This window comes from Aquarana catesbeiana, linkage group LG06, assembly GCF_042186555.1.
Source record: "Aquarana catesbeiana isolate 2022-GZ linkage group LG06, ASM4218655v1, whole genome shotgun sequence".
In the NCBI taxonomy this organism is placed as follows: Eukaryota; Metazoa; Chordata; class Amphibia; order Anura; family Ranidae; genus Aquarana; species Aquarana catesbeiana.
Genome location: NC_133329.1, coordinates 416,201,492 through 416,225,534, shown reverse-complemented (window position 1 = coordinate 416,225,534; position 24,043 = coordinate 416,201,492). Strand labels below are relative to the sequence as shown.

Sequence of the window (24,043 nt, the reverse complement as noted above, 5' to 3'; positions counted from 1 at the left end):
ATATAATGCCGGGAAAGCGCGCCTTTCTTTCTCTCCAAGTAACACAAACAGATGTTGGTATCACCTCAAGCTCAGTATAAAATCCTGAACAGAGAGCCAAGTGGCTTTTATTTATACTAAACACATTAATAACAAAAGAGGCTGCTGACTTCAGAATCAGCCAATCAGACACTTGTATTCATTCAAAAGAACCAATCACACACATATTCAAATATAAATGCAGTAGTGACGTGTGCAGAGCCATGCACATTCCCACTGCTACCAATGACGTGAGCCGTACTCTATCATGGCTCAGTGGGCCATAATTTTGTATGGTTATACTATGGTTCCCAAGTACACAGATCTGCTTACTTAGGAGTTTAGATGCGGTCGCCATGGATTGTCCCTTGGAGAGACATAAACAATCATCCCTAAAAAAGCAAACAGATCTGCCGTGTCCACGGGAAGGTTTCCACATCCAATGGTCTTCTACCAGCATCTGTATGTGTGAAGACCCTCACATGAGCGTATTAGAGCAAAACAGACACTGGGGGGCATCTGACAACATACATTAATAAAAAATGTCCACAACAAGCCCAACATTGATCTATGGTTTTGCAATGATTTTAGGAAACTTAGTGGGAAGGGCCACCAATAGAGAGTACTGGAGGGCCGGGGCCTTGTCAGGGTGTATTGGGCCCCATGATTTCAAATGGAATAAATTCAAAAGGGCTTAGCAGTCACCCCACTATTGGACATACCTGTAAAAGGTGTTATACTTTCTTTGTATGTACAATTAATATCGACAAACTAAAAATCACATGTAAAAACATTGCATTGTCCTGGTCCCATATAAAATATATATATATATATATAAAATTAAAGCACCTGTATGTTGTGTCCATATAAACATCAACCTCAAACACATGGTAGCTATACATTGCAGTGTCTCTTAATTTCTGCTTTGTATAAATGAAATATTTGGAAATGTGGTTCTAGTTTCTTTAGAAGGTAATGAGTCCACAATATACAATGTAATTAATGTAAAGGACAGAACTATATCACCATTAGACATGTGCATTCGTTTTCGTCCGAATTTCGGGGATTTTCGCGTTCGTTTTAACAAACGATAATGAACGTGCAGAATCCAAAATCCAAAAGATCCGACATAAAAAATGCTTTATTTTCGTTTTGTTGCGACAACAAATAGAAGATTCGACATGACGGTGACAATAGCGATCTGTGTCTATCGAACCTGTGGTTGAAGGTGCCTAATCTAACTCTATTAGTCCAAAATTATTCTACATAGAGAGAAAAAATTCAACATTATAGAGACATGAAGATTCGACGAACCAGCTAAAAACATACGATCGCCATGAGCGGACATTTATGGTCAAATGCTCCGCCCATAGGCTATAGAAGAATTCTAATGTTGGTTGACTAGTAATAATAATTAATATATATAATTATTACTAGTGTCATACATTAGAATTCTACTATAGCTTGTAGGCGGAACATTCGACCGGAAATGTACGATTGCGGCGTTGTACAGTTTAGCTGCTCCGTCGAATCTTCTTAGAACATTCGACAGACACCATAAGCCTTCATTGACAGATTTGACCTTAATTAATTTTGATTTTCGGACTAATGCATTTTTAAACGAAACAAAATAAATAAAAATGAATTTCGGAATTAACTAAATAATTTTATTTTTCGGACAAAAACGAAATTTCGAAACAAAATATTTCAGTGTGCACATGTCTAATCACCATTCCTTGCCCAGTTGATAGATAAATGCTGTGTATGTGTGGACCATTCTCGGGGGGGGTTCTCGGTGCCCAGAGGTGGTAAACTCTAATGACGCTCTGTATTTTCTTTCAGAAATATGGATTGTTCCCGGAGGTTCCCTCTTCAAGAACCCACTTACAGGCATCTTCTCGGGTGTAAGAATGATATCACTGAACTCTTCTTCAGGAAGTTTGGTTGTGTGGTGGAGTTGAGCGGTTCTGAACCCAACAAATCTCACACTGCATTAATCAAGGCTGAAAAAGTTTATGAGAAGAGAACCTTGGGGGGCCCTGTGGTCAGTGTATGGAAGGGCAACCTCACTAAACAGGACGCTGACGTTGTGGTGAATGCCGCTAATGAAGACCTGGATCATGCCGGGGGGTTGGCCCGTGCTTTGGTGGAAGCTGGAGGACCAATCATTGAAAGGGACAGCAAAGAACACATTAAGACCCATGGAAAGATAAAAACCGGAGAGTACGCAATCACACGTCCCGGCAATCTCCCCTGTAAGTGTCTCCTTCATGTTGTGGGGCCGATATGGTTTAAAGAAACTGCCAGCAAATGTGATGATGAACTTGCTGAATGTATCAAGAATGTGCTGAGATATGTGAATCAACACAAAGATATCAAATCTGTGGCCATCCCAGCCGTGAGCTCCGGGATCTTTGGGTTTCCTCTCCAACAATGTGCAGAAATTATCGTGGGGACCATTCGCTCATTCTGTTATACTGTGACACCATCTCATCTAAAGGAAATCCGACTGGTGAATAACAACGACCCGGCTATCCAAGCCATGAAGTCGGCCTGTGAAAGCACTTTTGGACCAAGTGATGACCTCAGTGGAGCCACATCAGGTCCACCTGACCAAACACGGCCAATGACACGCAGCATGAGCGCTAAATCACAACCCTCACCAACAACGTCCCACAGAAGGGAAGCTCCTGGGCACCCCTCAGCACACAGGTCCTCTACAGAGATGTCACAACCCATCACCATCAATGGATTAACCCTTCACCTGAAATATGGGCTGATAGAGGAACAGAAGGTAAGTCCATCGTATTTCTCTTTCCATCCATCTCCATAGATAATAAATACCGGCATACATACTGCTATGCAGAAGAAAGATTTCCTTGCTGTCTGTTTTGATAACAAAAAAGATTTCATCTGCCATTCTCTTCTGGATTTCCGTGGTTGGGCTCTGGGGTTTGTAAGAACAAACACTGTGTAAGGCCTGGTGCACATCTATGCAGAATCACACTACAGTCCATTTAACATGACTTCCTAGGGGTCACGCTCGCCTCTCTGCGTTTTCAGCCGGTGCGTCTTTTGCAAAGAGTTGGGGACTTTTTGCCCACAGCAGGTTGTGTTTTTGGTTCCATAGACTCCAATGAAAACGCAGTGGAAATGCATTAAAAACACAATATAAACGTGTCAAAAATGCATGTGAAAAAAAATGCACAGGAAAAGTCCATTAACTGCAACCTGCATTGGTATGAATCTAGTCTAAAGCCCAGCTGAGCTTTCAGTTTAAATCAGCTAAATACATCGCCGGTGCATCAAAACAGGAATTATACAAAGTCTTATGCCTTGTACACACGATAGGATTTTCTGACAACAAATGTTGGATGGGAGCTTGTGGTCGGAAAGTCTGACCGTGTGTATGCTCCATCGGACATTTGCTGTCGGTTCTCAAATTTTCCGACAACGAAATTCCGATCATGTGTACACAAGTCCGACGCACAAAGTTCACGCATGCTCAGAATCAAGCAGAAGGAGCCGCACTGGCTATTGAACTTCATTTTTCTCGGCTCGTCGTACGTGTTGTATGTCACCGCGTTCTTGACGTTCGGAATTTCCGACAAGATTTGTGTGACCGTGTGTATGCAGAACAAGTTTGAGCCAACATGCTTCGGAAAAAAATCCACGGTTTTGTTGTCGGAAAATCCTATTGTGTGTACGGGGCATTACAGTTACATTTTCTAAGAAAGCAGCCACAGCCTGAGTAGAAAAGCACATCTCCTGCCAGCATGCTGCAGAAAAGGACCCTTGCTCTCTGTGTGGAAGCAGTGGTCTCTCTTCAGAGGTATGATCCACCCCCTTCTGAATCAGCTCTGCAATCATCAAACCTAAGGATTTCTGCTGATTGGGGAGGTCTAGTTCTGACTCAGCAGCAGGGGGTACATCGGACCTCTGAAGAAAGACCACTGCTTCCACACAGAGAACAAGGGTCCTTCTCATTCTGAAGAGCCCCCAATGCACCTTGCTGACAGACTTACATTGCAGAGCGGTGCAACATCTGACAACGCACTAACCTACATTGAGTTGCGATGCACGGCCATGACTGTTGGATAACAGATATGCTTAACCATACCCTTTAACCCCTATCTTTTTCACCATTACCCCAATAACTAAGACCACACCAAGATTGGAGTAATAAAAGGCCTTAGCAGCCTACTTTATTTAAACACATAAATCTTTTAAGTAAAAATATAAACATATCAACATTAACTGCAAATGAATATCTCAAGCGTTGTTCTGCGCAATCTCTTAATAATCCAAACATGTCCATAACACACTTGCACTGCGGCCCCATCAAATATATACCATAGGCCTCAAGCCGACAAGCTGGCACAGAGACTAACCAATGACCGCAGTGCCCCATTATCACTTCCCGGCTAACCTCCGTTAACCGGGAACCACCATAAGGACCCATATCAACTTTATCTCCCAAACCAACTCTTACTTTAGTCATTTTCCTTCTTTTGCACAGACCAACGCCCGCCACAGCACCCAGGAATAACACCTTAATCGTGGGTGCCCCTCCACACCCGGAGTGCTCTCTGTATGCCGTCTTGTAGACCTAATGCCCACAAATCTATACCAACTTCATTCAAGTGAACCCCATCCGCTCTCAGATACCTCCATGTCTCAAACTCCAGCTCAAGGTGCCTCACCGCCACACCCCCATTATTTACCACAAACTTACTCACTGCCCTATTTATTTTTTTTACGGGCCCTATTCACCCCCTCTACCGACCTGGCCATTCTCCATGACATCCTAGCCACCATGTCAGACCAGACAATGATCATGTTAGGGAAGGCTTCCTTTAACCGCTCGACATCGAGTTTGATGTCACTCAAGATATCCACCTTGGCTCTTATGCCCAAATCGTTGCCTCCTACATGGATGACTAATACGTCCGGGGGACTGTCTCTTTGTGCATAGCGATGCACTTCCGACACCAATCTACCCCACAACATGCCTGGGATCCCCAACCACTTAATACAGGCCTCCTGCTTGCTAAAACCCAATTGCCTACCCTCCTTACGGGCGTCCCCTCTCCGTGCCCCCCAGGCCACATAGGAATGGCCCAAAATCCATACCATCCCCGTCACTGCATCTGAAAATAGAAGAACACAAAAGAAAACACCATACTGTAAGCCCCGGTTTGGTCTACATTCGCTTGCTACCCCCCCCCAATTACCAAAACCGCAAGCCCGTATAGCCTCCTACAAGTTTACCACCATATGGGGGCGCACGTAGGATCGGAACCTATTAGATTCCCACCTCCCAATTTGCTTAACTGCTTCCACGTCCATACCATTTCTGGCTGCCTCTGTAGCGGCCCCAATCCTAAAGGAGTGGGACGAGAAACCCTTCTCTTCCAGCCCCAACCCCCTAATACATTTATTAAAAACCATGACAAACTGAAATCTAGACAGGAACTCGCCCCCCTTATGCAGCAATAAGGGGCCCATTACCGCTGGACGAACCTTCAAAAATTCCCCAACCGCTTTTACCGGGCTTAATTGTGATCCCACAATTGGATACACCTCAACCCTTCTCCCTCTACCCATTTGATCAGTCTTTGAGTGCCGTAACCACAACTTCAAACCCTCATCACCCCATGACATCTCCTGATACATCAACCCCCCTTGTGTTTTCTTAGAAAGGCTGACAAGTTCCCCTACCCGAAACGCCCCAAAAAACGCCAATAAAAAGGCCGCCGTAAACAACACAACTTCATAACTGGACGTACACACCTAAAACAACTGATTTACGATCCCCTGCAGGATTTCAAACGTCACTGGCCTCCTAGCATCCCGTCGAGACATCGACTTCCTATAACCCTTCATTGCCTGCCGTATCCAAAAAATCCTTTGTAAAATCTGGCCTACCTTGTAACTTAAAAAGAAAAGCTAAACCAGCTACCCTCTTGTTAACCATTGATGCGGACACACCTTCCTCCATTTTTCTAGCAATATAGTACAGTACCAGCAAACGCACGTCCTGACCGGCTGGATCCTCCCCCAAGCCATCTGCAAACTCGCTCCACTCCTTCCATACCTTCGTGTATGCTGCCCATGTAGCCCCACTCACCGACTTCTTTATCCATCCTGCGATGGTGTCAATGCTATCTCCCACAGCCATTCGGGACAAGGTACCCCTTGTTGTTCCGCATCCGGCGCCAACTCTCGGAACCTGTCCCACTGGAAGCGAGACAACGCATCAGCGATAACATTTTGAACTCCCGGTAAATGTACAGCATGCACAAACACATTTAGTTGCAGACAGCGCAAGACTAAATGCCACAGCAGCCTAATCACTGGCGGTGATGACGCCGTACTCCTATTAATTACCTGCACCACCCCCATATTGTCGCCATGGAATCGCACCTTCAGATCCCTGAATGATGCACCCCATAGCTCCACTGCCAGCACTACCGGAAATAATTCCAGTAGCACTAGATTCTTTGTGAATCCTGCCTCCACCCATGTCTGAGGCGAAGGCCTAGCGCTCCACTGACCCCGAAAAAATGCCCCAAAACCCGTGGAACCCGCTGCGTCCGTGAACAGTTCCAAGTCAAAATTGCTGACTGGACCCGACATCCAAAACGCCCTACCATTAAAAGACTCCAAAAAGGAATGCCACACCCTCAAATCTGCCCTGTGCGTTTCGCTTAGACGCACAAAATGTCTTGGCGATTTGATTCCACTCGTGCTGGCCGCCAGCCGGCGACTGAACACCCTCCCCATTGGTAATATGCGGCATGCAAAATTAAGCTTGCCCAGAACCGATTGCAGCGTCCGCAGCTGTACTTTACGCAATCCCAAAAGCCCCGCTATCTCCCTCTTCAGGTCCTCCAATTTATCGTCCGGCAGCCTGCATTCCATCGCGTCCGAATCCAGGACAATGCCCAAAAACGTGATGACCGTGCAAGGTCCCTCCGTTTTATCAGCAGCCAATGGAATGCCAAATTTTTCTGCAATGTGCTCCAGTGTGGCTAGGAGCACAGCGCAGATGCGCGAGGAAGCCGGACCCATACAGAGAAAATCATCGAGGTAATGAATTAAAGAAATCACCCCCGACACCTCCCGTACCACCCATTCGACAAATGAGCTAAATTGCTCAAATATCGCTCACGATATCGAGCAACCCATGGGTAGGCATTGGTCCACATAAAATTCATTGTCCCAATGACACCCCAATAACCGAAAACTCTCGTGGTGTACTGGCAACAGCCTAAAAGCGGATTCCACATCCGCTTTTGCCATCAAGGCTCCCTTCCCATATCGCCGTACCCATCCCACTGCCGCATCGAATGAAGTGTAAGTCACCGAACACTCCCCTTGATCTATGGCATCATTCACCGACCCCCCTTTTGGGAAGGAGAGATGATGAATAAGCCTAAATTTGCCCGGTTCCTTTTTTGGTACCACCCCCAAAGGCGAAACCACCAAATCCTTAAATGGCGCCTCTGGGAACGGACCGCCCATGCGTCCCAATGCAACTTCCTTCCTCAGTTTTTCCGTAACTACTACCGGATGTTGCATTGCAGACCTTAAATTGGGCGACACTGGGGGGATAACCGTTAATGAGCATGGGATCCTGAAACCCACCGAAAAACCCTTGTCCAACAATTGGGCAGCTTTCCTGTCTGGATACCTACCTAGAAATGGTCGCATCCTTTCCACTCTCATCGGGGTCCTCCCTTTTGCTTGCAGCCTCTCCTGGACGACCCTTGCCCTGCTTAAAACATCTAGATCCTGGATGAGACCCCCCGCATCCTGAACACTCGTGTTTATACTTACAAGTGGCGCCAAACTTGCAGCTCCCTGTGTTGTATTGCCAGCACAACCCCTTCTTGTTTCCGACCGACTGTCCCTGTGCCGAAGGGCTGCCGGTCCCCCCTTGAAAAAACTGATTGGAGGCCCTCGCCGTCGTCATCAATCTCATCCATAAGCTGATGTCCTTATGGTCCCACCGCAATGCCGGCCACACTGCTCTCCGCTGACGAAACTGTTCGTCGTACCTTAGCCACGCTGTACCCAGATACACCCTATAAGCTTCCCCAATCGCATCCTGATAACAGAAAAGAGCCGAGCAATGCTCAGGTTGCTTTTTCCCGATGACGCTTGCCATAATCGCAAAAGCCTGCAACCAGTTGGCAAATGTTCTCGGTATCAAGCGGTACCTCCTCTTCTCCTCATCCTCCTTTTTGAAATCATCTGGCTTCACCCTATCCAGGTTGAATTTCTCCAGTGGTAGCAGCGAAAAAATTTCCACGTACTCACCTTTCCACAACTTCTCACGCACCTCCTGCTTCAAATGCGACCCTAACGGTCCCTCACATTTTGCAGCGTCAGCCAACCTGGTTATGTCTTGCCTACCTGCAGCCTCAACCACCGCCGCCGTTTTTGCCGTCCCTTGTGTGCTCTCACTCACCGACTCCACCGCCACGGGTGAGGCCACCACTCCTGTGACCACCGTCCCTGCTGCCGCCATTCCTGATGCCCCAGCCCCCCCCGACCGGCGGTATCCAAGATGCCACCGGTCCTGCGGGAGCCCCAAATCTTTTTACCAGTTCCTTTATGCCTGCCAAGAAACCCATTTGACCAGAGGTCTCCCTGCCTCCCTCTGTTCCCTCTACACTAGGAACCGCACTCGTACCTACCCCCCTGGGCCCCGCACCACTAGGCAGACCTAAATTAAGTAATGTAACATGTGACTCACCAGGCTGCACAGGCGTAACCTCATCAGCCGACCCTCTGGTGTCCACCGCTGCTGTTCTCCTGGACGGTGGGTTCGGCTCCTCCTCTGACCCGGACCACTCTTGGGCTGCATGGCGCTCCTCCACTTCCTCCTCTGACGATGAGGGCCCACCCGGCCTGGACACCGTGGCTGCCGCCGGCTTTGTGCCTTGCCGTCCCCGCCTCCGCGCATCACTCAGGTCATCCAACTTCTGCTTTGCCTTTCCCATACCGGCGTTCTGCACCACAGCCCTGCTGTTGCTCGGGTTAGCTGCCCTAACAGGCCGACCCCGATCGCTCCTCCTATGATCCCCTGCCGCGGAACCTGCAGGCCCAGGCATCCCTCCATGTGTTCTTCTCTGTGCCTCCTCGTCACTTCTTCTGGGGGCGGGGCTTGCGTTCACCTCCGCTCTCGTTCTAGGCCGCACTGCTGCTCCATAAGCCTCTCTTCTCCCGGTCCGCTGTGCTGAGGACCCCCTCGCGCCTCCGCTTGCTTCTCCCGCCATCCGCTTCGCCGGCGGGCCCACCGGGAGTCCGACCGGACCCCTAGGCTGCCGCTGATCCGACTTCCGCTGTTCAGGGGAGAACCGCTCGGGTGGCCGTGACTGCCGCGCCCTGCTGGTGCTGATCTCACCCCCGCTCGGAGCAGGCTCCGCTCTCTGGATGGCCTCCGCAATCGTCTCCTGTAGCCAGGCCGCCCCTCTCACTGCCGATTCTGCCTTAAGTTGCTCCATCTCTGCCATCCTGCTCTGAACTTTCCTCCACTCTACTGTTACTCCCCCAGGGCGGGATTACCAATTTAAGGCATACCTTAATATCTCCCCCTTGGCTAACTCCAACCCCTCCTACCAGCTTAGTTAACCCTACTGCTCCCAAAGTCATGCACGCCCTGCACCTAGGCATTACATGCTGCTGTTCCGGGCTCTCCTGATATGGTGCTTGCAACGATTTTTGATGCATTTTTGGTTTGTTAGGCTGCTTATTCAAATGAATGGTCCGCCCTAATGCAATGCATGTAAATGTGCTGCATATAATGTGTTAATGCACTTGGACTGATGTACCACACAGTGATAGGAATCAGACTGTCCTCACCTCTGATTTGATGCAACCGGAATGGATTTAGCTGATATAAACTGTAAGTTCACTTTGGCCTTATGTAATATGTCTTTCCCAGGAGTTGTTTTTTCTCCCGTTTTACGTTATTCCACAGGCTATTCTGGGTACAATTTGGGGCTGAGACCATTTTAGAGTAGAGCGGCCAGATTGGGGGTCATCTTGGCAGAAAAACAAATTCTGAACAGCGAGGCTACAGCTGGCACTTAGGTACCACCAAGCCTGGCATGTTGGTCCATGGTCAGAACAGAATAAATATATTTTGCATGCTATTCTGCTCTGCAGTACAGAGTTACAGAGCATCCAGAAAGTATTCACATCGCTTCACTTTTCCCACATTTTGTTATGTTACAGCCTTATTCCAAAATGGATTTAATTCATTATTTTCCTCCAAAATTCTACAAACAATCCCCCATAATGACAACATGAGAGAAGATTGTTTGAAATCTTTGCAAATTTATTAAAAATAAAAAATGAAAAAAATCCCATGTACATAAGTATCACAGGCTCCTCCCATGTACATAAGTATCGCAGGCTCCTCCCATGTACATAAGTATCGCAGGCTCCTCCCATGTACATAGGTATCACAGGCTCCTCCCATGTACATAAGTATCACAGGCTCCTCCCATGTACATAAGTATCACAGACTCCTCCCATGTACATAAGTATCACAGGCTCCTCCCATGTACATAAGTATCACAGACTCCTCCCATGTACATAAGTATCACAGGCTCCTCCCATGTACATAAGTATCACAGGCTCCTCCCATGTACATAAGTATCACAGGCTCCTCCCATGTAGATAAGTATCACAGGCTCCTCCCATGTAGATAAGTATCACAGGCTCCTCCCATGTACATAAGTATCGCAGGCTCCTCCTATGTACATAAGTATCACAGACTCCTCCCATGTACATAAGTATCACAGGCTCCTCCCATGTACATAAGTATCACAGGCTCCTCCCATGTACATAAGTATCACAGGCTCCTCCCATGTACATAGGTATCGCAGGCTCCTCATGTTCAATCGGGTTCAAGTCTGGGCTCTGGCTGGACCACTCAAGGACATTCACAGATTTGTCCCGTAGCCTCTCCTGTTATCTTGGCTGTGTGTTTAGGGTCGTTGTCTTGTTGGAAGATGAACCTTCACTCCAGTCTGAGGTCCAGATCTCTCTGGAGCAGGTTTTCATCAAGGATGTCTCTGTACATTGCTGCATTCACCTTGCCCTCCATCCTGACTAGTCTCCCAGTTCTTGCCGCTGAAAAACATCCCCACAGCATGCTGCTGCCACCACCATGCTTCACTGTAGGGATGGTATTGGCCAGGTGATGAGCGGTGCCTGGTTTCCTCCAGACATGACGCTTGCCATTCAGGCCAAAGAGTCTTTGTTTCATCAGACCAGAGAATTTTGTTTCTCATGGTCTGATAGTCCTTCAGGTGTCTTTTGGTAAACTCCAAGCCGGCTGTCATGTGCCTTTTACTGAGGAGTGGCTTCCGTCTGCCCACTCTACTATACAGGTCTGATTGGTGGAGTGCTGCAGAGATGGTTATTCTTCTGGAAGGTTCTCCTCTCTCCACACAGAAACACTGGAGCTCTGTCAGAGTGACCATCGGGTTCTTGGTCACCTCCCTGACTGAGGCCCTTCTCCCCCGATCGCTCAGTTTGGTCGGGCGGTCCGCTCTAGGAAGAGTCCTGGTGGTTCCAAACTTCTTCCATTTACAGATGATGGAGGCCACTGTGCTCATTGGGACCTTCAATGCTGTAGAAATGTTTCTGTACCCTTCCCCCGATCTGTGTCTCCATACAATCCTGTCTCGGAGGTCTACAGACAATTCCTTGGACTTCATGACTTGGTTTGTGCTCTGACATGCACTGTTACCTGTGGGACCTTCTATAGACAGGTGTGTGCCTTTCCAAATCATGTCCAATCAACTGAATTTACCACAGGTGGACTCCAATCAAGTTGTAGAAACATCTCAAGGATGATCAGTGGAAACAGGAGGCATACTTATGTACATGGGAGGAGCCTGTGATACTCATGTACATGGGAGGAGCCTGTGATGGGAGGAGTCTGTGATACTTATGTACATGGGAGGAGCCTGTGATACTTATGTACATGGGAGGAGCCTGTGATACTTCTGTACATGGGAGGAGCCTGTGATACTTATGTACATGGGAGGAGTCTGTGATACTTATGTACATGGGAGGAGTCTGTGATACTTATGTACATGGGAGGAGTCTGTGATACTTATGTACATGGGAGGAGTCTGTGATACTTATGTACGTAGGAGGAGCCTGTGATACTTATGTATGTGGGAGGACCCTGTGATATTTATGTACATGGGAGGAGTCTGTGATACTTCTGTACATGGGAGGAGTCTGTGATACTTATGTACATGGGAGGAGCCTGTGATATTTATGTACATGGGAGGAGTCTGTGATACTTAAGTATCACAGGCTCCTCCCTTGTACATAAGTATCACAGACTCCTCCCATGTACATAAATATCACAGGCTCCTTCCATGTACATAAGTATTACAGGCTCCTCCCTTGTACATATGTACATGGGAGGAGCCTGTGGTACTTATGTACATGGGAGGAGTCTGTGATACTTATGTACATGGGAGGAGTCTGTGATACTTATGTACGTGGGAGGAGTCTGTGATACTTATGTACGTGGGAGGAGCCTGTGATACTTATGTACGTGGGAGGAGCCTGTGATACTTGTGTACATGGGAGGAGTCTGTGATACTTATGTACATGGGAGGAGTCTGTGATACTTATGTACGTGGGAGGAGTCTGTGATACTTATGTACGTGGGAGGAGCCTGTGATACTTATGTACGTGGGAGGAGCCTGTGATACTTGTGTACATGGGAGGAGTCTGTGATACTTATGTACATGGGAGGAGTCTGTAATACTTGTGTACATGGGAGGAGTCTGTGATACTTGTGTACATGGGAGGAGTCTGTGATACTTGTGTACATGGGAGGAGCCTGTGATACTTGTGTACATGGGAGGAGTCTGTGATACTTGTGTACATGGGAGGAGCCTGTGATACTTGTGTACATGGGAGGAGTCTGTGATACTTGTGTACATGGGAGGAGCCTGTGAGACTTGTGTACATGGGAGGAGCCTGTGATACTTGTGTACATGGGAGGAGCCTGTGATACTTGTGTACATGGGAGGGGCCTGTGATACTTGTGTACATGGGAGGGGCCTGTGATACTTGTGTACATGGGAGGAGCCTGTGATACTTGTGTACATGGAAGGGGCCTGTGATACTTGTGTACATGGGAGGGGCCTGTGATACTTGTGTACATGGGAGGGGCCTGTGATACTTATGTACATGGGAGGGGCCTGTGATACTTATGTACATGGGAGGGGCCTGTGATACTTGTGTACATGGGAGGGGCCTGTGATACTTGTGTACATGGGAGGAGCCTGTGATACTTATGTACATGGGAGGAGTCTGTAATACTTGTGTACATGGGAGGGGCCTGTGATACTTGTGTAAATGGGAGGGGCCTGTGATACTTGTATACATGGGATTTTTTCCTTTTTTATTTTTAATAAATTTGCAAAGATTTCAAACAAACTTCTCTCATGTTGTCATTATGGGGGATTGTTTGTAGAATTTTTGAGGAAAATAATGAATTTAATCCATTTTGGAATAAGGCTGTAATATAAGAAAATGTGGAAAAGGTGAAGCGCTGTGAATACCTTCCGGATGCACTGTACATGACCAAATGAGATAGAAACCTGGTGCACATCAATCAGATCCAATCACCTCTCCCCATTTGCTGGGAGGTACAGATCTCACTGGTTTGGTACACATGTGCATTCAGTGATGTATTTCTTGCTGTGGCCTGAAGGTTGGGATCACACCTGTGCTAACACACATTAAGATATGTGTTAATATGCATTGCATTGAGGCACCCCGTTCAATTATAATGAGCATCTAATGCAGCTCAGTAAGGACCAAACCGTCCGTATCCCTGTTTTGGGAATACAACGTATGATAGTACATGACTGGCATGTATGACTGACAATGACTGACAATGACTGACAATGACTGTGCATTGTCTCAGTGCTTTTAGAAAATATCCCATGCATAATGTTGCTCCATGCAGTGCAGTACACAGATGTGGTTCTATCCTCGTTGCTCTTCTGGTCTCCACTCTGGACAGTACTAAGTGAGATGCTGACACCAGAAATGTGAAAACACGGCCTCTGCATACATGTTGTATGATATGTACACAGCTGAACACAGGACTTACATTGCAGCCATAATAATAGAATTTGGTTTGACTGTTTTGCAGACACAGATTATCGTGAACTCGGTCGCCTATAATCTGGACCTGTATGCTGGAGTGATCTCAAGGGCAATTGCCACCAAGGCCGGGTACAAATTACAGAATGAACTCAGCAGACAAAACAGTTACCTTCGTACCATGATCCCCACCTGGGGCCACAACCTGTCCTGTGACTATGTCTACCATGTCATTTTACCTATTGTTTCTTCAACAAGCTATCAGTATGCTCTGCAGGTAAGTGCCTCCATTGATTTCTCCATCCTTCTCTGCCTGAGACAAATAAAAACAGTAAATTCTTTATAGAAGGCGCCTCTATGGGAGACCAATAATAACTCAGCCAAACTGTTCCCGCCTCTTTCAGGGTAACAAAGGGGCTTATTTATAACGAGGATATCGCTCTCCACTCTGCTTTATAATCTACAGCAACCCACAAAAAATGCAACTATGGGTAACATTCCTTAGAGGCCGGGGGAAACAGGTATATCTATACAATTTTAGTTCTTGAGTGGGAGGTTGAATAGAAAGTCATTTACCCTCCTTGTTGGAAAAGGTAACTTTACAAGATCTTACCCACCAGGCTTCTTGTTATGCTTCTTGTTGTGCTGTTGCCCCCTTTTATTTTTTATTTTTTAGTCACCTCCTTATAACTCCTGGGTGCTTCAACGAAAGCCCAATTTCACACTCACAGTTCTGTCGTTTGTTATCTTCAGCCCCTGCAGCACGGGCTTCGGCAGCACTTCCTGCTTATGGAACTCACCCCTGGTGATCCGCTGGCTTCTACGTCGGGTGGGGGGATGGAGCGGCGAATCCGACCATACTCTCGGCCCCGGCTGCCCGTGTCTGCTGCTGCTCGGGGACACCGCTCCCGCCGCCCACCCCCTTACCGCTGATTTCTGGAGCCGGCGGGTGGTCCTAGGAGGAGAGGAGAGTGGGAGCCACGTACACTGCACAGCTCGCCGGGGTGAGGGGACGGGAGGCTACGTTTCAGTCCGTGAGCCCCTGGTGTGCATCACGGCTGGAGGGACGCCGAGCTCCCGGCTCACAGCACTAGCAGTCCGACCGCGCCCACATCCGGCTCCTCCCTCTTCGTTTCTGTTATAACATTTTGCAAATTAGTAATTTTTTCTTCTTATATTTTGGCCAAAATTTATACCGCTGCATATCTTTGGTAAAAATAACCAAATTGGTGGATATTATTTGGTCTTTGTGAAAGTTATAGAGTCCAAAAGCTATGGTGCCAATCTCTGAAAATTGATCACACCTGAAGTACTGACGGCCTATCTCATTTCTTGAGACCCTAACATGCCAGAAAAGTACAAATACGCCCAAAATGACCCCTTTTTGGAAAGAAGACATTTCAAGGTATCTAGAAAGATGCATGATGAGTTTTTTGAAGTTGTCATTTTTTCCCACAATTCTTTGCAAAATTTTTCTTTTCTTTTTTTCACAAAATTGTCATATTAGCAGGTTATTTCTCACACACCGCATATGCATACCACAAATTACACCCCAAAACACATTCTGTTATTACTCCCGAGTATGGCGATACCACATGTGTGAGACTTTTACACAGCGTGGCCACATACAGAGGCCCAACATGCAGGGAGCACCTTCAGGCGTTCTGGAGCACCCATCTCAATTCTGACATTTCTCTCCTACATGTAAAAATCATCATTTATTTGCTAGAAAATTACATAGAACCCCAAAACATTATATATGTTTTTTTTAGCAAAGACCCTAGAGAATACAATGGAGGTCGTTGCTAAATTTTTATCTTGCACGGTATTTGCGCAGCAATTTTTGTAACGCGTTTTTTTTTGGAAAAAACAGTTTTGTGCTTTAAAAAAAACAAAACAGTAAAGTTAGCCCAATGTTTTTTGCATAATGTGAAAGATGAAGTTATGCCGAGTAAATAGATACCTAACATGTCACCCTTCAAAATTGCACGCGCTCGTGGAATGGCACCAAACTTCGCTACTTAAAAATCCCCATAGGTGACGCTTTAAAATTTTTTACTGGTTACATGTTTTGAGTTACAGAGGAGGTCTAGGGCCAAAATTATTGCTCTCACTCTACCGATCGCAGCGATACCTCGCATGTGTGGTTTGAACACCATTTTCATATGTGGGCGGGACTTACGTATGCGTTCGCTTCTGCAAGCAGGGACAAAAAAATTTTTATTGTTTATTTTACTTTATTTTTAGTTTGACACTTTTTTCCAAAAAATTAATTTTTTGATCACTTTTTTTCCTATTACAAGAAATGTAAACATCCTTGTAATAGGAATATGGCATGACAGGTCCTCTTTACAGTGAGATATAGGGTCAATAAGACCCCACATCTCACCTCTAGGCTGGGAAGCCTGAAATAAAAAAAATAAAAAAAATGATCCTGGCTTCGATCGTAGCGGTGAGTCGGTAGAAGCACCTGAGGGTGGGAAGGGGGGGGGACATCCCCTCTCGCCTCCCATAAGAACAATCAAACAGTGGAACAGCCGCTATGATCATTCCCATGGTGAAGAGAATCGCTGGCTGAAAAAGTTGATATCTGAATGTTGCCTGTAGCTGCCCCCATCATTCAAATATCTCCGCACAAAGTCAAGGACGTCATATGACGGGCGGCGGGCGGGAAGTGGTTAAAACGCATTTTGTTTTTTAAAAAAAAGTTGTCCATTTATACAATATTTTTAACACATAACATGTACATATCAAAAATGACACCCCAAAATAGATTCTCCTCCTGAGTACGGCGATACCACATGTGTGAGACTTCCACAGCCTGGCCACATACAGAGGCCGAGTATGGCTGAGTATGGTTGAGCATGGCAGAGTGTTGCAGAGTATTGCAGAGTATTGCAGAGTATTGCAGAGTATTGCGGGGCATTGCAGAGTATTGCAGAGTATTGCAGAGTATTGCAGAGTATTGCGGGGCATTGCAGAGTATTGCAGAGTATTGCGGGGCATTGCAGAGTATTGCAGAGTATTGCAGAGTATTGCGGGGCATTGCAGAGTATTGCAGAGTATTGCAGAGTATTGCAGAGTATTGCGGGGCATTGCAGAGTATTGCAGAGTATTGCGGGGCATTGCAGAGTATTGCAGAGTATTGCGGGGCATTGCAGAGTATTATTGCAGAGTATTGCGGGGTAGTGCAGAGTATTGCGAGGTATTGCAGGGTATAGCAGAGCATTGCAGAGTATTGCAGAGCATTACAGAGTATTAAAGAACAATTAACAGAACCGCGCTAAAAACTATAGTAGATAAAATTCCCATCAACCAAAATATCTTAAATAATGTGTTAAAATCAAAACAACATATTATATTCTAAACCCAAATATTAACACAACATGATTGTGATTAATTAAATAATTAATGGATATTGTGACTGTATTAAAAAACTTTAAAGCAAATAAATTGTAAGAGGTGATAAAAAAAGAATAAGTCCGTGACTGATAGTGACTTCAAATGAAAACAGTCCTTAATGTAGAAATTTCCACCAGTAGTAATTGAAGCCTTAATGAACAAAAACACCTCGTGAGAAGGATCCACCACCTATAAAGATGTAAGCTTACCAGAGGTAAGCTTAATCAAAGCTTATGTTCAAAATCCACTCTGCGGGGACACCACCATCGGTCTTAGCATGGAGGGAGGATCACCCGGAACTCTCCGTCATAGAGGCAAAAACTCAGCAAAGGGAACCCAGGGAAATGAAAGACACATCCTCCATAGTGTGAATCTGCATAAACAATTTAATAAGCAAAAGTAAAAGTAGCACACTTACATAGAAGTATCGAATAAAACAGCATGTATTGTATAACAGCCGGCCGGCCTGCATGCACCCGTTCACAGTGAGATAGAAACGATGACGTCAGCGCATCTGCCTTCCGACGTACGTTTCGTCCCATTGGACGTTGTCATAGGAACGGGCGACGCACTGACTCATCGCTCCTTAAATACAAATGTAGAACCACACCTCGTTCTGACGCTCTGGTGGGCACATCCTATCTTCTAGAAAACCAGGAAGTACTCTAAATAAAACCAAGCCTCACTCCAGTATTAGAATAATGACGCTGATCAACCCTATCTCATAGGGAACAAGGGAATAATACACATAGAACCCGCCCACACTAAAGCACTCAAACAGTAAAATTTCTCGATCGCTGGAGGGGCCCGATCCGCATGTATATATCCCTAAAGATATTAGTGATGGACAACACTAAACAAATCGCACAGAATAATGCTATTAAAAGACTATCCATCCAATAAAAATAACTAATTCAGAATCGTCCTTTGAAAAATATATCCATGAAAAATTGAAAAAACGCCATCTAGTGGGGAATGTTAGAATGCATGTGTCCCTAGGTGGCATATACAATTTACATAGATGTCAATGAAGGCAAATTTAATTATAACATTCCCAGAGTCATATACCACTCTATAATGAAGCTCAATTGATGCCATATACACCCCAAAAAATTAAAAGAAAAGGGGGAGAAAGCCTCATAAAATAAATATGCCTCCATGTAATTAACCAAACAAATATTATAAAATTATAAAAATATAATAGAGAGGACAGAAAGGCCTCATACAAAAGTTGAGCCTACCCAAATTATTAATTAACTACGTATTCATCATAATGCATAGTGATTGACAAGTAGGACAAAAAACTCAAAAATGTATTACTAAAAATGATAAAAGATAAAAATTGAATGCTAAAAAAATCTTAAACAATCTGAAACTAGAAACACGTATGCCTCCATCACAGGGGTGTGTACCACCCTAAAGCCATAGTAAACAATCATGGCACTAAGGGTTAAGCTAATAGAAGTTCGTAACCTAAAGAGGGGGATAAAACCACTAATGGCTACTTGACAATAGCTAATTACCATTAAAACCAGGCCACCAGAGGTTCAGAGCGGGTTCACACCAAGACAATAAATTCAAAATGAAACCACTAATGGCTAATAATCACGTAATATATTAAGGTTCTTCTTTATATACATATAGCCCTCACATCCCGATATATGTATTATGGAGAGTGTAAATTCAGGAATTATCTAAGAAGGCATTAAGGTCTACCTCAACGTTGAGCCCAAACGGGGTATAACACCTGAGTTTGTATATCCAGGCCATCTCAAGTCTAGAAATCCCCCTTAAAAGGGAGCCCCCTCTCCAGGGTGTGGTATATCTATCGATCCCCAAAAAGATAGTCTTTCTAGGGTCTCGATTGTGTGTCTCGAGATAGTGTCTAGAGACCGGATGTTTAGGGAAACCTGTCAGAATGTTGGTTACATGCTCATTGAGCCTTACGGAGAGAGGGCGTTTCGTCCTCCCTACGTATTGCAATCCGCAAGGACATTGCAATAGATATACCACGCGCTCAGTGGAACACGTAATGAATGATTTAATTTCAAATTCGACCGAAGTGCTGGTAGAAGTAAACTTATGTGTTCTTCTATGCGTACACCCACTTAGGGAACATACTCTACATTTCTTACACTGGTAGAAACCCGTCATGTACTCAAAGAAGCCCCTCTTGATCGGGGGAGGATCAAGGATGTTAGGGGCCACTCTCCCTCTAAGGGAAGGGGCACCTTTATATACCATTTGTGGTTTAGCAGGAAGAATGGTACCCAATATATGGTCATTTCTAAGAACATGCCAATATTTCTTAACCAGCCTCGCCACATTCCTATGTTGTAAGGAATAAGTGGTAATAAATGGAACAGATGGTACCCTATCCATATTGGGAGCTTTATCCCTAAGTAGAATGCCCCTATCGAGGGTAGTAACCTCATCCAATGTTGTTTTGAGAGACGCCTCAGGGTACCCTTTCTCAAGAAAACATCCTATTAGGACATTAGCCTGAGTCAAAAATTCCTCATGATCTGAACAATTACGTTTCAAGCGTATGAGTTGGCTTTTCGGCACTGACTTTAGCCAGGCTTCATGATGGCAACTATCGGTGGATATATAAGAATTACGATCCGTATTCTTAAAGAAAGTTGCCGTAGTAAATTGTCCATCTCTAATTCCTATCTTGAGATCCAAGAAGGTAATCTCGGTTTGGCTTGCCTCATATGAGAGTCGTATACTCATTTAACTCACTCATAAAGGAGTCCAAATCGTGGCGATCTCCATCCCACAGGAGGAGGATGTTCATAACATAGGAATGTGGCGAGGCTGGTTAAGAAATATTGGCATGTTTTTAGAAACGACCATATATTGGGTACCATTCTTCCTGCTAAACCACAAATGGTATATAAAGGTGCCCCTTCCCTTAGAGGGAGAGTGGCCCCTAACATCCTTGATCCTCCCCCGATCAAGAGGGGCTTCTTTGAGTACATGACGGGTTTCTACCAGTGTAAGAAATGTAGGGTATGTTCCCTAAGTGGGTGTACGCATAGAAGAACACATAAGTTTACTTCTACCAGCACTTCGGTCGAATTTGAAATTAAATCATTCATTACGTGTTCCACTGAGCGCGTGGTATATCTATTGCAATGTCCTTGCGGATTGCAATACGTAGGGAGGATGAAACGCCCTCTCTCCGTAAGGCTCAATGAGCATGTAACCAACATTCTGACAGGTTTCCCTAAACATCCGGTCTCTAGACACTATCTCGAGACACACAATCGAGACCCTAGAAAGACTATCTTTTTGGGGATCGATAGATATACCACACCCTGGAGAGGGGGCTCCCTTTTAAGGGGGATTTCTAGACTTGAGATGGCCTGGATATACAAACTCAGGTGTTATACCCCGTTTGGGCTCAACGTTGAGGTAGACCTTAATGCCTTCTTAGATAATTCCTGAATTTACACTCTCCATAATACATATATCGGGATGTGAGGGCTATATGTATATAAAGAAGAACCTTAATATATTACATGATTATTAGCCATTAGTGGTTTCATTTTGAATTTATTGTCTTGGTGTGAACCCGCTCTGAACCTCTGGTGGCCTGGTTTTAATGGTAATTAGCTATTGTCAAGTAGCCATTAGTGGTTTTATCCCCCCCTTTAGGTTACGAACTTCTATTAGCTTAACCCTTAGTGCCATGATTGTTTACTATGGCTTTAGGGTGGTACACACCCCTGTGATGGAGGCATACGTGTTTCTAGTTTCAGATTGTTTAAGATTTTTTTAGCATTCAATTTTTATCTTTTATCATTTTTAGTAATACATTTTTGAGTTTTTTGTCCTACTTGTCAATCACTATGCATTATGATGAATACGTAGTTAATTAATAATTTGGGTAGGCTCAACTTTTGTATGAGGCCTTTCTGTCCTCTCTATTATATTTTTATAATTTTATAATATTTGTTTGGTTAATTACATGGAGGCATATTTATTTTATGAGGCTTTCTCCCCCTTTTCTTTTAATTTTTTGGGGTGTATATGGCATCAATTGAGCTTCATTATAGAGTGGTATATGACTCTGGGAATGTTATAATTAAATTTGCCTTCATTGACATCTATGTAAATTGTATATGCCACCTAGGGACACATGCATTCTAACATTCCCCACTAGATGGCGTTTTTTCAATTTTTCATGGATATATTTTTCAAAGGACGATTCTGAATTAGTTATTTTTATTGGATGGGTAGTCTTTTAATAGCATTATTCTGTGCGATTTGTTTAGTGTTGTCCATCACTAATATCTTTAGGGATATATACATGCGGATCGGGCCCCTCCAGCGATCGAGAAATTTTACTGTTTGAGTGCTTTAGTGTGGGCGGGTTCTATGTGTATTATTCCCTTGTTCCCTATGAGATAGGGTTGATCAGCGTCATTATCCTAATACTGGAGTGAGGCTTGGTTTTATTTAGAGTACTTCCTGGTTTTCTAGAAGATAGGATGTGGCCACCAGAGCGTCAGAACGAGGTGTGGTTCTACATTTGTATTTAAGGAGCGATGAGTCAGTGCGTCGCCCGTTCCTATGACAACGTCCAATGGGACGAAACGTACGTCGGAAGGCAGATGCGCTGACGTCATCGTTTCTATCTCACTGTGAACGGGTGCATGCAGGCCGGCCGGCTGTTATACAATACATGCTGTTTTATTCGATAATTCTATGTAAGTGTGCTACTTTTACTTTTGCTTATTAAATTGTTTATGCAGATTCACACTATGGAGGATGTGTCTTTCATTTCCCTGGGTTCCCTTTGCTGAGTTTTGGCCTCTATGACGGAGAGTTCCAGGTGATCCTCCCTCCATGCTGAGACCGATGGTGGTGTCCCCGCAGAGTGGATTTTGAACATAAGCTTTGATTAAGCTTACCTCTGGTAAGCTTACATCTTTATAGGTGGTGGATCCTTCTCACGAGGTGTTTTTGTTCATTAAGGCTTCAATTACTACTGGTGGAAATTTCTACATTAAGGACTGTTTTCATTTGAAGTCACTATCAGTCACGGACTTATTCTTTTTTTATCACCTCTTACAATTTATTTGCTTTAAAGTTTTTTAATACAGTCACAATATCCATTAATTATTTAATTAATCACAATCATGTTGTGTTAATATTTGGGTTTAGAATATAATATGTTGTTTTGATTTTAACACATTATTTGAGATATTTTGGTTGATGGGAATTTAATCTACTATAGTTTTTTAGCGCGGTTCTGTTAATTGTTCTATATATTTGATTCTTGTACCTATGAATTAGAACTGCAGCTTGGGGGTGTAGGAAAGCGCAGTAATTTTTTATTCTTTTGGTTCATTACAGAGTATTGCAGGGCATTGCAGAGTACTGGGGAGTATTGCAGAGCATTACAGAGTATTGCAGGGCATTGCAGAGTATTGCAGAGTATTGCAGAGTATTGCAGAGTATTGCGGGGTATTGCAGAGCATTACAGAGTATTGCAGAGCATTGCAGAGTATTGCAGAGTATTGCAGAGTATTGCGGGGTATTGCAGAGCATTACAGAGTATTGCAGAGCATTGCAGAGTATTGCAGAGTATTGCAGAGTATTGCAGAGTATTGCGGGGTATTGCAGAGTATTGCAGAGTATTGCAGAGTATTGCGGAGTATTGCAGAGCATTGCAGAGTATTGGCGGGGCATTGCAGAGTATTGCAGGGCATTGCAGAGTAGTGTAGGGTATTGCTGAGCATGGGGGGGATGGATGGATGGATGTGACTGTATTTTTCACAGAGCAGCGCTGTGGGCACTACACATGCAGCCCACAGCGCTGCTGCCATCTGATCCCTCCCCCTCTGTACTGATCGATACAGAGAGGGGAGAGAGGAACTGGCGTCATGACATGACGCCGGTTTATTTACATGTGAGCGCTCTGTCATTTGACGGAGCGATCACATGGTAAACGGCCGGGATCCGTGATGGACCCGGCGGTCACAGATGTTCTCGAATGCGCGCCCCAGAAGGCGTGCGAAAGCAGGATTCTAGGAGGACGTCACTGTACGCCCTCCCAGAGTTATCCAACCACCCTGCAGCCGTCATTTGGCTATGGGCCGGTTGGTAACTGGTTAACGAAGGTATCACCATCACCTGGACCGGTCTCCCTGTTTGTTGTTTGCGGCAGAGGACTGTGTCTGTGTCCCGACTCCCAAATGAATGGAAGTAGGCAAACATTCATTGATGGGCGCTGATGAGGCTGCATTTGATGGGCACTTCATTAAAAATGTGGGGTATACATAGGCAGGGAAAAGGGGGTGGAGTCAAGGGGGTGGCATGAAATTTAGGTTTCGCCAAGGGTGTCAAACACATCCTTGTACCAGCCTGGATATGGATGAGCAGGAAGCCGGGAGGGGGGGGAGTTACATCTGAAGGAGAACATGTACTTGACTTTTCATCACCT

The 24,043-nt window shown here is 45.1% G+C and overlaps 2 protein-coding genes across 2 annotated transcripts in view; one reads left to right on the top strand and one right to left on the bottom strand.

Annotated features, from left to right (window-relative positions):
• The window catches only part of CEP70 (centrosomal protein 70), a 280,741-nt gene that overhangs the window by 163,202 nt on the left and 93,496 nt on the right, over positions 1-24,043 (bottom strand). The gene's annotated exons all lie outside the window — the stretch shown is intronic.
• The window catches only part of LOC141147328 (protein mono-ADP-ribosyltransferase PARP9-like), a 127,042-nt gene that overhangs the window by 14,598 nt on the left and 88,401 nt on the right, over positions 1-24,043 (top strand). The window contains exons 2-3 of the mRNA XM_073634549.1: positions 1,861-2,812; positions 14,234-14,461. Of these exons, the coding sequence (XP_073490650.1) occupies positions 1,865-2,812; positions 14,234-14,461 (1,176 nt within the window). The 5' untranslated portion in view covers positions 1,861-1,864. The remainder of the gene's footprint in view (positions 1-1,860; positions 2,813-14,233; positions 14,462-24,043) is intronic.